Source organism: Mobula hypostoma, chromosome 10 (genome assembly GCF_963921235.1).
Source record: "Mobula hypostoma chromosome 10, sMobHyp1.1, whole genome shotgun sequence".
NCBI classification, from domain to species: Eukaryota; Metazoa; Chordata; class Chondrichthyes; order Myliobatiformes; family Myliobatidae; genus Mobula; species Mobula hypostoma.
The window spans coordinates 17,230,714-17,245,586 of NC_086106.1; the positions used below are offsets into that span (position 1 = coordinate 17,230,714).

At 49.2% G+C, this 14,873-nt stretch overlaps 1 protein-coding gene across 1 annotated transcript in view; it reads right to left on the bottom strand.

The window, feature by feature from the left end:
- Window positions 1-288: 288 nt before the first annotated feature.
- LOC134352703 (zinc finger protein 208-like) overlaps window positions 289-14,873 on the bottom strand; it is a 62,339-nt gene continuing 47,754 nt past the window's right edge. The window contains exon 3 of the mRNA XM_063060102.1: window positions 289-3,781. Within this exon, the coding sequence (XP_062916172.1) occupies window positions 2,849-3,781 (933 nt within the window). The 3' untranslated portion in view covers window positions 289-2,848. The remainder of the gene's footprint in view (window positions 3,782-14,873) is intronic.

A 14,873-nucleotide genomic window follows, 5' to 3' on the forward strand; every position in this document is an offset into this window, starting at 1 on the left:
CTCATGCAAATACCGAATCGGCCAAGGTGCCGCAGATACCTCAGGTAGGAGCTAACCGGGTCACTACAAGCGGTCAGGTGGCCAGTGAGTGGAGTTGTAACTCCACGGTGATGTTTGGCATCAGACTGATAAGGAAGGACAAAGAAGGAAACAGCAAGACAGATCAGCACCACCACCCAAACTTAGCCAAACTACTTTACCACTTCCCGGCAGTCACCTTATGTACAGGTGCCGCTTTATGGACATACAATAAATCCACTTCACGTAGTTACATTCATTGTCTTTTATTTATAACCGCTTTCTTTATCATATCGTGGCCTTTTCTGTGCCCGCAGGGGATCTGGAATAACAATGATCTCATTCTCTTTTGCACTCGTGTGCTGGAGATGACACAAAACAACCTTGAATCTTAACGGCAGTGGAGCGAGAAAGGGAGGGAAGCCGGTTGCTGTGCGTAGGAATGGGGGACTCTTGAATTTACTAACGGGAGCTCGCTTGTAAGTCGGGGTGTCCCGAAGTTGGCAGTTCGTAACCCTGGGATGGTCTGTAAGGGTCTCTATCGGATAGTACGCTTTCTAACCTCAAACTCGGGTACAAGTCACCTTCAGTGCTGGAAAGGGTGAGCAGCCCCAAGTTCCCATTTCAGAGGATCTGTCCCGGGCTCCTGTCACACACATTCTCGCCTGCTCCAACAGTGCTGAGGTCGAGAGGGCCAAGAACTTTCAGCTGCACGGGTATGATCATCACCAGCAGTTGTCCTGGACGAACCACACAGACGTCACGGGAAAGAAAGCCCGCCATCTTCCTCGGGAGGCCGAGCTGACCGATCTTTGCAGATGCAGCACAGAAAGCATCCTATCCGGTTGCGTCAGGGGTTTGGAACGGCAACTGCTCTGCCCGAACCCACTAGAAACCGCAGGGCTGTGGACAGAGCTCAGCGCATAACGGGAACCAGCCTCCCCTCCATGGCCTTCCCTCTGCAATCCCCGCTTTCTTGGTGAAGCAGCCATAATCAAAGGCCGCCCCCACCCCGGACATTCTCTCTTCGCTCCTCTCCCATCGGGCAGAACAAACAACAGCCTGGAAGCTCGTTCCATCAGGCTCAAGCACGCCTCCCACCCTGCTGTTATAAGACGACTGAATAGTTCTCCAATTCAATAAGACAAGATTATTGACCTCACAACCCTCTCATTTGACCCTTGCACTTCATCGCCTGCCTGCACTGCACTCTCGTGTAATTGTAACACTTTATTCTGCAGTTATTGTTTTTCCTCGGGCTACCTCAAAGCACCGTTGTTATGAAATTATTTGTATGCAAGCTAAGTTTTTCACAGTATCTCAGTACCTGTGATGACAATAAACCCAATTTAAATGACTAATTTTTCCCGAATCTGTCTTATTCCTTCCTCTGACTTTTCAGAGTTGTATGTTCGGGGAGGGGAAGGCTTCGTCAGTGTTCATTGGATCAATAGGGCAGTTTTTGCACTGCATGGCCTTCTGGGTAAAACTTGCCACCATTGCCCAGCTCCCACCAAACCAATTTCTAGGTACACCCCGGCTTGGAGCAGGATTCCCAGCAGAACCACCCAGACCAGAAAGGGCATCGTCTCCGCACGTTTAGGAAACGCCACGCTCACTCTCTCAGAACAAGTCAGCGGTCATGTCATGGTTTCGATGAGTTTATTCACAGGGAGGATCCAGGTTTCATTCAGAACCGTGGCCATCAGTTTACATCAGGAAGAAGCAGTTACAATGCTGGTCGACAGCCCTGCCTGTGTCCCTCTGACAGCAGAGGCTTCGTACATCTCCTCCTGCTCAGCGACCCTCCACTGTCCCCCGACTCTTCTGGTGAAGTCACAGCACATCAAAGAAATACGATTCTTCCTGGAGAGACACGAGAGGCTGGTTTGTTCTCCCAGGAGAGGCAGAGGTTAGGAGGGGACACAATTAAGGTACATAAAACTGAGAGACATATAGACAGGGGAGAATGCCAGAATGCTGAAAATGAATTCTTTATCTCCCAGTCTATTGCATTGCAGCCCTTGCACTTTCTCTGTAACTGCAATGCTATTTGTGAGTCTCACAGCACAGAAACAGATACAGAGCAAGGGGGTAAAAGATTGAGGGGATCTGGGGTGGGGGTGGGGTTCTCCTTCACCCGGAGTGTTGGTGAGCAGCTGAACGCACTGCCAGAGGGACTGACAGAAGCCAAGTCCATGAAAGCACTTAAGAAGCGTCTCGATGACACCCGAATCACCCAGGCACCCAGGGAAGGCTACAGGCCAGTCGGTTCTCCCGATGCAGCCTGCTCCACATTGGTGAGACCCGACGTAAATCGGGGGAGCGCGTCCGCCAGAAGCGTGACTCCTTCCCAGTGGCCAGCCGTTCCAATTCCGATTCCCGCTCGGACACGGCCGCGGCCACCTCTTGCGCCAAGGGGAGGCCGTCCTCAGGGTGGAGGAGCAACTTTATATCCCGTCTGGGTAGCCTCCAACCTGAGCATCGGTCTCTCCTGCTGGTAAACACATTCCACCCCCACCCTTCTGCAGGAGGGATGGAAACGAGGTAGGGGGGGGGACACCTCTACCCTGTGAAAAGATCCTGACGATCTACGCTTCTCGTAATCTTATAAACCTCCATCAGGTCTCCGCTCAGCCTCCAGAGAAAACAACTCAAGCTTGTCCCACCTCTCCCAGCAGCACATGCCCTGCAATCCAGACAGCATCCTTCCTGTGACAGGGCGCCCAGACCTTCAGGCAACCGAGACCAGAATCAGGTTGAGTATCATTGTCTCCCATGGCACAGGATTTGTAATTTATTTGCAACACCGCTGGAGCCTCCCCTCGCCTCAGCAGGCTAGGTCCCCAGGTGGAGTCCCCACCCCCAGGCTGGCGGAGGGAGGCTCTCTGTCTGCCGGCTGCTTCGCCCCCTGGTGGACCCTCCTGTGCTTTAGGAGGTTGGTGGAGTGGGTGAAGCTCTTGCCACACTGAGGGCAGGTGAATGGCCGCTCGCCGGTGTGGACGGTGCGGTGGGCCAGGAGGCTGGAGGAGTGGGTGAAGCTCTTGCCACACTGAGGGCAGGTGAAGGGCCGCTCGCCGGTGTGGACGGTGCGGTGGGCCAGCAGGCTGGAGGAGCGGTTGAAGCCCTTGCCGCAGACGGGGCAGGCGAAGGGCTTCTCCCCGGTGTGGATGCGCTGGTGGAGCAGGAGGCTGGAGGAGTGGGTGAAGCCCTTGCCGCAGACGGGGCAGACGAAGGGCCGCTCGCCGGTGTGGACCCGCTGGTGCTGCAGGAGGTTGCAGGACTGGGTGAAGCCCTTGCCGCAGACGGGGCAGGTGAAGGGCCGCTCGCCGGTGTGGATCCTCCTGTGCTCCATCAGGTGGGAGGACTGGGCGAAGCCCTTGCCGCACTCGGGGCAGGTGAAGGGCCGCTCGCCGGTGTGGACGGTGCGGTGGGCCAGCAGGCTGGAGGAGCGGGTGAAGCCCTTCCCACATTCGGAGCAGGTGAAGGGCTTCTCCTTGCTATGCACGGCCTGGTGCTCCAGCAGGCTGGAGGAGCGGGCGAAGGCCTTGCCGCAGACGGGGCAGGAGAAGGGCCGCTCCCCCGTGTGGGTGCGCCGGTGCTGCAGGAGGCCAGAGGACTGGACAAAACACTTCCCACATTCAGGGCAGACAAAGGGGCGTTCTCCGGTGTGGGTGCGCTGATGCTCCAGCAGGTTGTTGGACTGGGTGAAGCCCTTCCCACAGACGGGGCAGACGAAGGGCTTCTCCCCAGTGTGGACCCGCTGGTGGGCCTCCAGCAGGCAAGGGTAGAGCCAGGCCTTGCCGCATACGTTACACTCGTACCACCGCTCCTCCTTGGTGTGTACAGTCATGTGATCCTCAGCCTCGGCTGAACGGTGGAAGCCCAGCCCGCACACAGAACAGAGGTGGAGGTCTCCGGTCAGGCTGCTCCCACCCTCCATGGGTGAGAGGCCAAGGGTGTGCGAGTCCTGGTGAATCAGGTGAGTCCTTCCGACAGCAACAGCAGGCTTCCTGCCCATCTACGCTCCACGTCCAAGCCCTGAGGAGGGAATATAGTAGGTGTGAGAGGGAGCAGATCTTTCCCCTCCCAGACATCCCACCTCTCCTGGAAATTCCGGGAGTCTCCTGCATATTGATAGCAGCTCCCTGACGCCCACAAATCATATACAATATCCTGGAAATCAATTTTTCTGAAAATGAGTGGGGGGGGAGAGAGAGAGATCTTTGTGCTAAGTAGACCTATCAGTTTTCTCTGTGGGCGGGCTTTACAGTCGACCTCTCTCTCTCTGTCGTTGTCCATCAGTTCAGTTTAGTGTCCTCCAGCGCCATGGCAAAGTGTTCCAAAAATAGAAAATATAAAACGTATGTCACCACAGACTACACTAAAGTGTACCCCTGCCTAATAGGGGTCAAAAATAATGACAGTGTTGCTCACTGCACTGTTTGCAACAGTGACTTCTCTATTGCCCATGGTGGGTTAAATGACAGTAAAAGATATGTTGAGGTGAGTTTAACAGGTGTTGTTCGTTCATTAGCATAGCAAACGTTATTTAAACTAGCGGGCTAGCTGCTAAGGAACTACTCTATTGATGTCCTACATCATGAGGCCAAACTTCCTGTAGACTTGCTTAAAGTTGTAATAAAATAAAAAAAAACAACTCCATGATAATATTATATAATTGTGAATCCGATGCCTTACAAAATTAAAAAAATCATTGACAACTGCTATGAGGTTGAGACTTCCGGCAAAATGCTCAAATCTGCCAAGCAAGCCACATCACAGTACAAGGAAAGGTTGCAAAAGAAATAGAAAAGCTCTTTGCATTAGCATTTCGCTATTACCATTGAGCCTGCCAACAAAATACTCAACAAAGAGTATACATATATATATGTGTGTGTGTGTGTGTGTAAATAGTTTGAATATGTGATCAAATAAATTGTTGTGTTCTTTCATAATCAAATGTCCAGTATACACTCACCCTTGGAGGGGGGATACGGGGTTGCACGGGGCGGGGGTGGTGGTGCTATCTCCCTGAAACGAGATTTGCAGGGTAGGATGTCTGCCCTCCCCCAAGGCCCACGCCACTTACAGCTGCAAACCGGGAGGGAAATGGCCTTAATACCACTTGGAATGGGTGGAGACGCCGCGCTAGGTAGAGCCCCTGCCTCCGGCCTCCGGCCTCCGGAGACCCAGGTTCGATCAGCTGAGAGAGGCACTGAACTTGGTCCATTCCGCCCCAAAGGATGCTGGGATTGTTGCCCACAATTCCTTGCGGTCGGGAAACCAGCCCATCAAGGCTACAGTTGCAGCGGGTTCCGCTCCCGCAACTCAGCCGAGGCCTCGCCTGCTGTCAGCAGATGCCCCGTCAATGCACCACCGACGTGGCTCGCCCCGTTAGACAGCGCGTCCGTGTATCGCGCCCCGCTGCAGGGCCACCCCCGCGCCTGCGCACTGCGCCTCCCAGCCGCACAGACTCCTCCCCTTCCCCCCCACGGGATCTTCCCGTGCATTAGCTGGGGAAGGCGGTCGATGTGCCCGCCGGCCCCGGGAATCGGGGAGCTGCAAGCTCGAGTCGGGGTGAGAGGGGAGAGGGGAGAGGGGAGAGGGAGCACCCACCTGCCCGTCCGGCGGCCCAGCACCGCCCGCTCACGTGATGCACTGACGTCACCGCCCACCGCATGACGCGACGCCGCGACGTCATGATTGACGGGCACGGAGGACGCATGTCCCGCCTCCCTCCCCGAACGGGACCCTTGAGCGGGTGGCCGATCGCATAGTTTTATTACTTAATCGGTAGACGTTTTATCTCGAAGATCGTGTTACCTTATAGGTACAGAATCAGGTTTAATATCTCTGGCATACGTCGTGAAGTTTGTCGTCTCGCGACACCAGTACAATGCAATGCATGATTTAAAACACTATAAATTGCCATAAGATGTTTGCATATACTGCTGGTGGCTGGTAAAAAGACCATTACCGGGAAATGGTTATCACAGGAGAGCCCAACTTTAAATGTATGGATGGAAATTACAATGGACATTCCCAAAATGGAGAAGATAACAGCATCTGTTGGAACAATTTGATTCATACTGGGAAAAATGGTTTAACTACATAACACCTCAGGCCTGATTTTATTCTCACAAGTCAATGAATATGTTGTAAAAAACATCACTCCCTACTCTGTACATAGTTTTCTTCGTTTGATTGTTCTTTCTTTCCTCTCCTTTCTATAAGTGTATACCTCAGATAAATATTATGTGGAGATTTGTGACAAATATGGTTATATGTACAGTATCTGAAATACATCCTATGGAAATGTTGTTTGATGAACATCAGTAAAAAATAAATTACAAAAAAAAGATATTTAGAATTAAATAGATAATACACAACCAGTAAAAAAATAAGAAAAAATATTATGACCCGATGAACGGTCTTGGCCCGAAACATCGTCTATTTACTCTTTTCCACAGACGCTGCCTGGCCTGCTGAGTTCCTCCAGCATTGTGTCTGTGTTGCTTTGGATTTCCAGCATCTGCAAGTTTTCTCCTGTTTAAGAAAAAAAAATGGTTAGGTCCATTCAGAAGAGCGATGGCAGAGGGGAAGAAGCTGTTCCTAAACTGTGGACCGTGTGCCTTCAGGCTCCTGTACCTCCTCCTGGACAGTAGCAATAAGAAGCGGGGATGTCCTGAGTGATGGGGGGGGGGTGCTGAATAATGAAAACTGCCTTTTTGTGACATTGCCTTTCATCCATCTACTACCTATTTATTTATCCATGTATCTATTTATTTATTTAGTGATTCAGTGCGAAGTAGACCCTTTCTGCCCTTCGACCCCCACTGTTCCAGCAACCCCACAACCGGGATTAACCCTAACCCAATCATGGGATTAATTTCAAATGACCGCTGCTTGTTTCGACTGTGGGGAGGAAACCGGAGCACCAACATTCCACGGGGAGAAGGCACAGAGACTCCCGATGGGACGGCACCAGAACCAAACCCCGAACTCTGGAGCTGAAACATCAAAGTCCAAAGTAAACTTATTATCAAAGTGCATATGTGTCAACACAGGCAACCCCAAGATCCGTTTCCTGTGGGTATAAACACAATCAAATGGATGAAAGGCCACACCCAACACGACGGACAAACAACCAGAGAGGGCAAATGATAACAAGCTGTGCAAATGCAAACAGAAATAATAATAATAAATAAATAAATGAAGAAGAAGAAAGCTCTTATCTCCGAGTGGAGTCATCGGGACACGGTCATTGACAGCGTTTTTTAAGCAGGCTTTCTTATTTTTATGAGGTGGAGTTGCTTGCTCGACACTCAACCCAGCACGGATGGAAAGCGTGCAAGGGAGCCGGCTGGATTCGAACTCGTGAGCCTTCGCTCCAAAGTCTGGCGCTGATGCCACTACATATAGACATATAGAATAGTACAGCACAGTACAGGCCCTTCGGCCCTCAATGTTGTGCCGACCCTCAAACCCTGCCTCCCATATAACCCCCCCACCTTAAATTCCTCCATATACCTGTCTGCCACGCCACCAGCCGGCAATAAATAAATAAATAAGCAATAAATATCAAGAGCATGAGATGAAGAGATGGTGTCTTCAGTGCTGGGGAGGTTGGTGCCGACGGTGGAGCTGGCAGAGTTTACAACTTTCTGCAGCTTTTTCTGATCCTGTGCCGTGGCCCCCCTCCCCCCATACCAGATGGTGTTGTAACCAGTTAGAATGCTCTCCATAGTACAGCTGGTTCCGGTGCGCAACTCTCCAGTGAAAATGATATCATATCTGTTAAATAGGGGCCATGGACAATTCTGATTTGACAGAGATGGACGTGAAAGCACAGAGAAACACCTGGAGAAATTTCTGAAACGACCATCCGCTGCTGTCGTTACTGCGTGGTCATGAATCTTTCGGAGGGTAGGCCTCAAATTCCCCGGCCTTGCCTGCTTTTGGCGACCGAGAAGGAGGTCGAATTGTTCGGACAGAGATGGCGCTCAGTACTTGGTGTCGGAGAGCTGATCAGAGCTCGAAGTTTTCGGATGACTCAGAGTCGGACCGTGGTCGGGTATGACAGGGAGAGTTTTTCTTCCTTCTCCCGTCTGCGTGAGACGTGGGACATTTGAGAAACTTTGAACTTTACTGTGCTCACGGATTTCTTCATCAAGTTATGGTATTGTTACACTGTTTGTAACTATATGTTATAGTTATGTGGTTTTGTCAGTTTTTTCAGTCTTGGTTTGTCCTGTGTTTTGTGATATCACACCGGAGGAAAAAATGTATCATTTCTTAATGCATACATTACTAAATGACAATAAAAGAGGACTACGTGTCTTTATAATCATAATCATCATCTGTAATTAATAATAGGCATCCATTAGTCTATTAATCCATGAGACCATGGATTTGTGCCATGGAAGGTTTCCAGTGCACAGGCCTGGGCAAGGTTGTATGGAAGACTGGCAGTTGCCCATGCTGCAAGTCTCCCCTCTCCACGACACCGACATTGGCCACGTGCCAACACCAGTACATCTGCAGAAATTTGCTAAAGTCTATGGTGTCGTGCCAAATCTCCTCAAATTCCTAACAAAATATAGCTGCAGTCGTGTGTTTTTTTTTGTAATTGCATCAATAAGATCCGGTAAGTTGGCAGCATGTGCAAAGCAGTGGCCTCATGGGGGCCAACCCAAAGTGCTTTTTCCCTTTGTAAAATTTATGGGGGTTTTTTTACAATCCAAAGACAAATCCACTCCAAGCATTTCAGATACTGCAGGGCTACTCCATCAGTGAGCTGTTTGTTGATCGGAGTAGCTGGACTGATGTTGAAGGCAGAGTCGGCTGAGAAGGGACCGGCCAGAATGCTGGAGAAGGAGCCGGTCAGGATATTGGAGAAGCTGGTTTTGCTGCAGACCGTGTTGGTGCCCGCTCCTCGAAAACATCAGAATTGGTGCAGTATAACTGTGGACGATTGTCTCGGACACTTCCCTTGCGATCGCAAGACTCTGTTGGACAGTGGTAACATCAGTTGCCACAGGCCTGATAACCTTGTCTGGTGTGGGGGGGAGACAGTCAACATGGGAGGTGTGTAGCCTTGGTGGTAGCAAAGACCGGGCCTCAAGCCGCGGGCTTGCCTGCCGCTGCAGACCAGCTGAGAAGACGTGGAAGCATTACAGTGTGGTGTCCACACTCGGCTGAGGCCTGGCCTCCCCCATCAGTGCTGCCCTCCTGTGTTCAAGTGGTGGAATGACAGGCTGAACACTGCTGGGAGACCGTACCACCCATTGCCGGACATTGTCGCTCAGGGTTTTGGACTATATATATGTTTTTATTTTGAGTGAATATGTTTCTTTGCTTGTTATTTTGAATTATGTTACTCGCTATTTTGAATGTTCGCTTGCTGTTTTGAATGTTTTGCACCTTGGCCGCAATGGAACACTGTCTCGTTCAGCTGTATCCATGAATGGCTGAATGATAATTTGATTTAGTTTGTTGTTGGGCCCAGGATAGATCCTCTGAAATGTTGGCACCCAGGAACTTGAAACTGCTCACCCCTCCATCCACTGTTCACCTCTTAATGAGCACTGCTGTTTTCTTCTCCTCAGCTTCCCCTTCCTGAAGTCCACAATCAATTCCTTAGTCAACGACATATGTTGCAAAATCTGTTATTTATTTACTTATTGGGATACAGCGTGGAATAGGCCCTTTTATCCAGAGAGCGGTGCCTGTCACGGCTCAGCACTGCCCTCTACCTGATCGGAAGGCACACCACATGCCAGTCAACATTTCACCCCTCCCAACTAATCAATGCACACTTAACCATTGGCCACCTTAATTGGATTAACCCGTCTAGCACCAAGCCATTGGCCCCCCGGTGAATCACCTGGGCTGGACCCTCCAGCCCCCTGACCTATAAAGGGTGCTGCATGTGCTTGGCTCGCTCTCTTTTTTGCCATCCTTGAGGGACCACCAGAACAGTGCTGGAGACACGTGGTGAGCTGTGCATTGAATAGGGTTTCAGGAGTGTTTATTGTTGTCCCTGTAGCAGAGAGCCGTGCCTGCCCATAGTCGGGGGGGGCAGTTATTGTAGTTACCTTTCCCTTGCTTGTATATGTACCTGTACTCTGTCCCCCCACACTATTTTCCCGTGTATTGTACTGCTGACCTGACTGTTCTCACGCTCGTCTACTCTTAAGCGCGTTTGTGCGAATATTGTAGCCGCTGGTGTTGACCCCAAGCTCCTCTCCCCTTGTAAATAAACTCCTTATTGTTAAAACTGTGTGTCCAGAATCCTTGCCTTTGAGACGCAAAGAATCTGTCTCATTTCCATCAGTCCCTCGAGGTGTGCTGCCCAGCAAGCCATTAATTAGCCTATTAACCTACCAACTGGTACACCTTTGGACTGTGGGAGGAAACTGGAGCACCCAGAGGAAACCCACGCATGGGGAGAACGTACAAGCTCCGTACTGGCAGTGGTGGGAATTGAACCTGGGTCGCCTGTACCGTAAACTGCTGTGCTAACCACTACGCTACTGTCTGGCACCAGTACAGTGCGATGCACAGATGTTACTATAGGCTACAGTAACAAATAGATGGAGAGATGGATAAATAGCATAAAAACTGAATAAAATAGTAAGGTCAGTGACCTTTGAGAAATCTGATGGCAGAGGGGAAGAAGTTCTTCCTGAAATATTGATTCTGTGTCCTCAGACTCTTGTACCTCCTCCCAGAAGATATGAATGAGAAGAGGGCACAAGACCATAAGACGTGGGAGCAGAATTAGGCCATTTGGCCCATTGAGCCTGCTCCACTGTTCAATCATGGCTGATCCCCCCCCCACCCCCACAGCTCCAATCCATCATTACCTTTGATGCTGCGACCAATCAAGCACGCTCTGCCTGAAATACTCCCAACGACCTGGCCTCCTCAGCTGCCTGTGGTAACAAATTCCACAAATTCACCAGCCTCTGGCTAAAGAAATTTCTCCCAACATATTGATGCTGCTATAAAGAAGGCAAGACAGCAACTATACTTCATTAGGAGTTGAAGAGATTTGAACAAAAAAAACTCAAAAACTTCTATAGATGTACTGTGGAGAGCATTCTGACAGGCTGCATCACTGTCTGGTATGGAGGGAGGGGTTACTGCACAGGACTGAAAGAAGCTGCAGAGGGTTGTAAATTTAGTCAGCTCCAACTTGGGCACTAGCCTACAAAGTACCTGGGACACCTTTAGGGAGCAGTGTCTCAGAAAGGCAGCGTCCATTATTAAGGATCTCCAGCACCCAGGGCATGTCCTTTTCTCACTGTTACCATCAGGGAGGAGGTACAGAAGCCTGAAGGCACACACTCAGCGATTCAGGAACAGCTTCTTCCCCTCTGCCATCCAATTCCTAAATGGACATTGAACCCTTGAACACTACCTTACTTTTTAAATATATATTATTTCTGTTTTTGCACATTTTTTAATCTACTCAATGTACATAAATTGTAATTGATTGATTTATTTATTATTATTATTTTCTATATTATGTATATAGCTGCACCAGAGGGAGATGCTGGCTGGGCAATGAGATAACATGAGAGAGGGAAAGGGGATGGGAAATGGTGAAGGGGGGGAGAGGGGAGAGGCATTACCAGAAGTTTGAGAAATCAATGTTCATGCCATCAGGTTGGAGGCTACCCAAATGGAATACAAGGCATTGTTTCTCCAACCTAAGTGTGGCCTCATCACGACAGTGGAGGAGGCCATGGATGGACATATTGGAATGGGAATGGGAAGAGGAATTAAAATGGCTGGCCACTGAGAGATCCCACTTGTTCTGGCAGATGAAGTGTAGGTGCTCGGTGAAGCAGTCTCCCAATCTACGTGGGTCTCACCAATATACAGGAGGCCACACCGGGAGCACCATATACAATAGATGACCCCAACAGACTCACAGGTGAAGTGTTGCCTCATCTGAAAGGACTGTTTGGGGTCCTGATTGGTAATGAGGGAGGAGGTGTAGGGGGGCAGGTGTAGCATTTGTTCTGCTTGCAAGGATAAGTGCCAGTAGGGAGATCAGTGGGGACAGACAGATGGACAAGCCAGTCGCGTGGGGAGCGATCCCTGTGGAAAGCAGAAAGTGTGGTGGGGGGGGAGATATGCTTGGTGGTGGGATCCCCTTGGAGGTGGCGGAAGTTTCGGAGAATTATGTGCTAGATGCAGAGGCTGGTGGTAGTAGGTGAAGACAAGAGGAACCCTATCCCTGATAGAGTGGTGGGAGGATGGTTTGAGAGCAGACGTGGGTGAAATGGAAGAGATGCGTTTGAGGGCAGTGTTGATGTTGCCCTATAGTTACCTGCCTTTTGCCTACATCCTCCTTTGAACAGTGGCACAACATTCACTGTCTTCCAAACCGCCGGGACCTGCCCAGAGTCCAGAGCATTTTGGTAAATCACCACCAAAGCCTCTACTATAACTTCTGCCATTACTTTCAGTTCCCTGGGATGCATCCATCGGGTCCAGAGGACTTATCTATCTTCAGGCCCACAAGTTTGCTCAGCACTACCTCTCCAGTGATAGCTATTGTATCGAGGTCCTTACATCCCATCACATCCAGATCATCTCTCTTTGGTATGTTAGATGTGTCCTCCACCATGAAGTCCAACACAAAATAACCATTTAAAGCCTCTTCCATTTCCTCATTACCCAATATCAATTCCCCCCTTCTTGTCCTCCAAGGGACCTATATTCACTTTAGCCACCCTTTTCTACTTTATATAATTATAAAAATTTTTGCTATCTGTTTTTATATTTTGTGCTGGTTTATTTTCATAATCTATCTTTCCTTTTTTGTATTGTTTGCTTAGTGGCTCTTAGTTGCTTTCTAAAGTTTTCCCAATCTTTCAGTTTCCCCCTACTCTTGGAGACTTTGTATGCACAAGCTTTTATTTTGATGCCTTCCTTTATTTCCTTAGTTATCCAAGGCTGGCTCTCCCCCCCCTTACTGCCCTTGCTTTTAACTGGAATATACTTTTGTTGAGCACCGTGAAAATTCTCTTTGAAAGCCTTCAACTGTCCCATCATATAGCCTGAGTTCCCAGTCTACACTAGCCAAATCCTCCCTCATCCCATTGTAGCCTCCATTGTTTAGGCATAATACACTAGTTTTGCACCCTCCATTTGTATGGGAAACTCAGTCATACTGTGATCACTCTTTCCAAGAGGATCCCTAACTACAAGATCACTAATTTTACCTGTCTCATTGCACAGAACCTGATCTAAGATAGCACATTCCTTGTAGGTTCAATAACACGCTGTTCAAGAAAGCCATCATGGATGCATTCTGTGAAATCTTCCTCAAGGCTGCCTCGACCAACTTGATTCACCCAATCTATATGCAAGTTAAAGTCCCCCATGATAACTGCTGTTCCATTTTTACTTGCCTCAGATATTTCTCAGTTTATTGCCTGTGTCACTGTAATATTATTATTCGGTGGCCGATAGACAACTCTCACCAGTGATTTTTTCCCTTTTCTGTTCCTAATCTCTACCCAGATGGATTCAACTATCTGCTCCTTAGATCTTATATCGTCTCTCACTATCGCCCTGATCTCATCTTTAATTAAGAGTGCTATCCCACGTCCCTTACCTTCCAGCCTATCCTTCCGTATTACCTGATATCCTTGGATATTTAGTTCCCAATCCACTCCACCCTGCAACCACGTGTCTGTAATGGCCACTAAATCATACCCCCTTGTACTGATTTATGCCACAAGTTCACCGACCTTGTTTTGAATACTACAGGCATTCCAATAAAGTGCCCTTACACTCATTGTGCTTTTAAAATCTTGTAATCTTTTACTCTTTTGCATTTGACTTTTCTTCTCTCCACTCTTACTTTTCTCTTTTTTATCTTTTGTTTTTTTCTTTATCTTTATCCACACTTTTCTTTTTTTATTTTATCAATACTCCTTCAATCTGTTGAACACCCCCCCCACCTCCACCCCCACCTTTTGTTTAAAGCCCTATCCACAGCCCTAGTTATGCAATTGGCTAGGATCCAGGTCAAACAATCAGAGGGTCGGACAATGGGGTATAATTGCCACCAGACTAGACATGGGGGTATAAATGCCACCGGACTAGACAATGGAGTATAAATGCCACCAGACTAGACATGGGGGTATAAATGCCACCGGACTAGACATGGGGGTATAAATGCCACCGGACTAGACATGGGGGTATAAATACCACCGGACTAGACATGGGGGTATAAATGCCACCGGACTAGACATGGGGGTATAAATGCCACCGGACTAGACATGGGGGTATAAATACCACCGGACTAGACATGGGGGTATAAATACCACTGGACTAAACATGGGGGTATAAATGCCACCGGACTAGACATGGGGGTATAAATACCACCGGACTAGACATGGGGGTATAAATGCCACCGGACTAGACATGGGGGTATAAATGCCACCGGACTAGACATGGGGGTATAAATGCCACCGGACTAGACATGGGGGTATAAATACCACTGGACTAGACATGGGGATATAAATGCCACCGGACTAGACATGGGGGTATAAATGCCACCGGACTAGTCATGGGGGTATAAATGCCACCGGACTGGACATGGGGGTATAAATACCACCGGACTAGACATGGGGGTATAAATGCCACCGGACTAGACATGGGGGTATAAATACCACCAGACTAGACATGGGGGTATAAATGCCACCGGACCAGACATGGGGGTATAAATACCACCAGACTAGACATGGGGGTATAAATACCACCAGACTAGACATGCCCTGGTATCACCCCTGATGAAGATGGTAGAGTTTGTCATCAAAACGTCT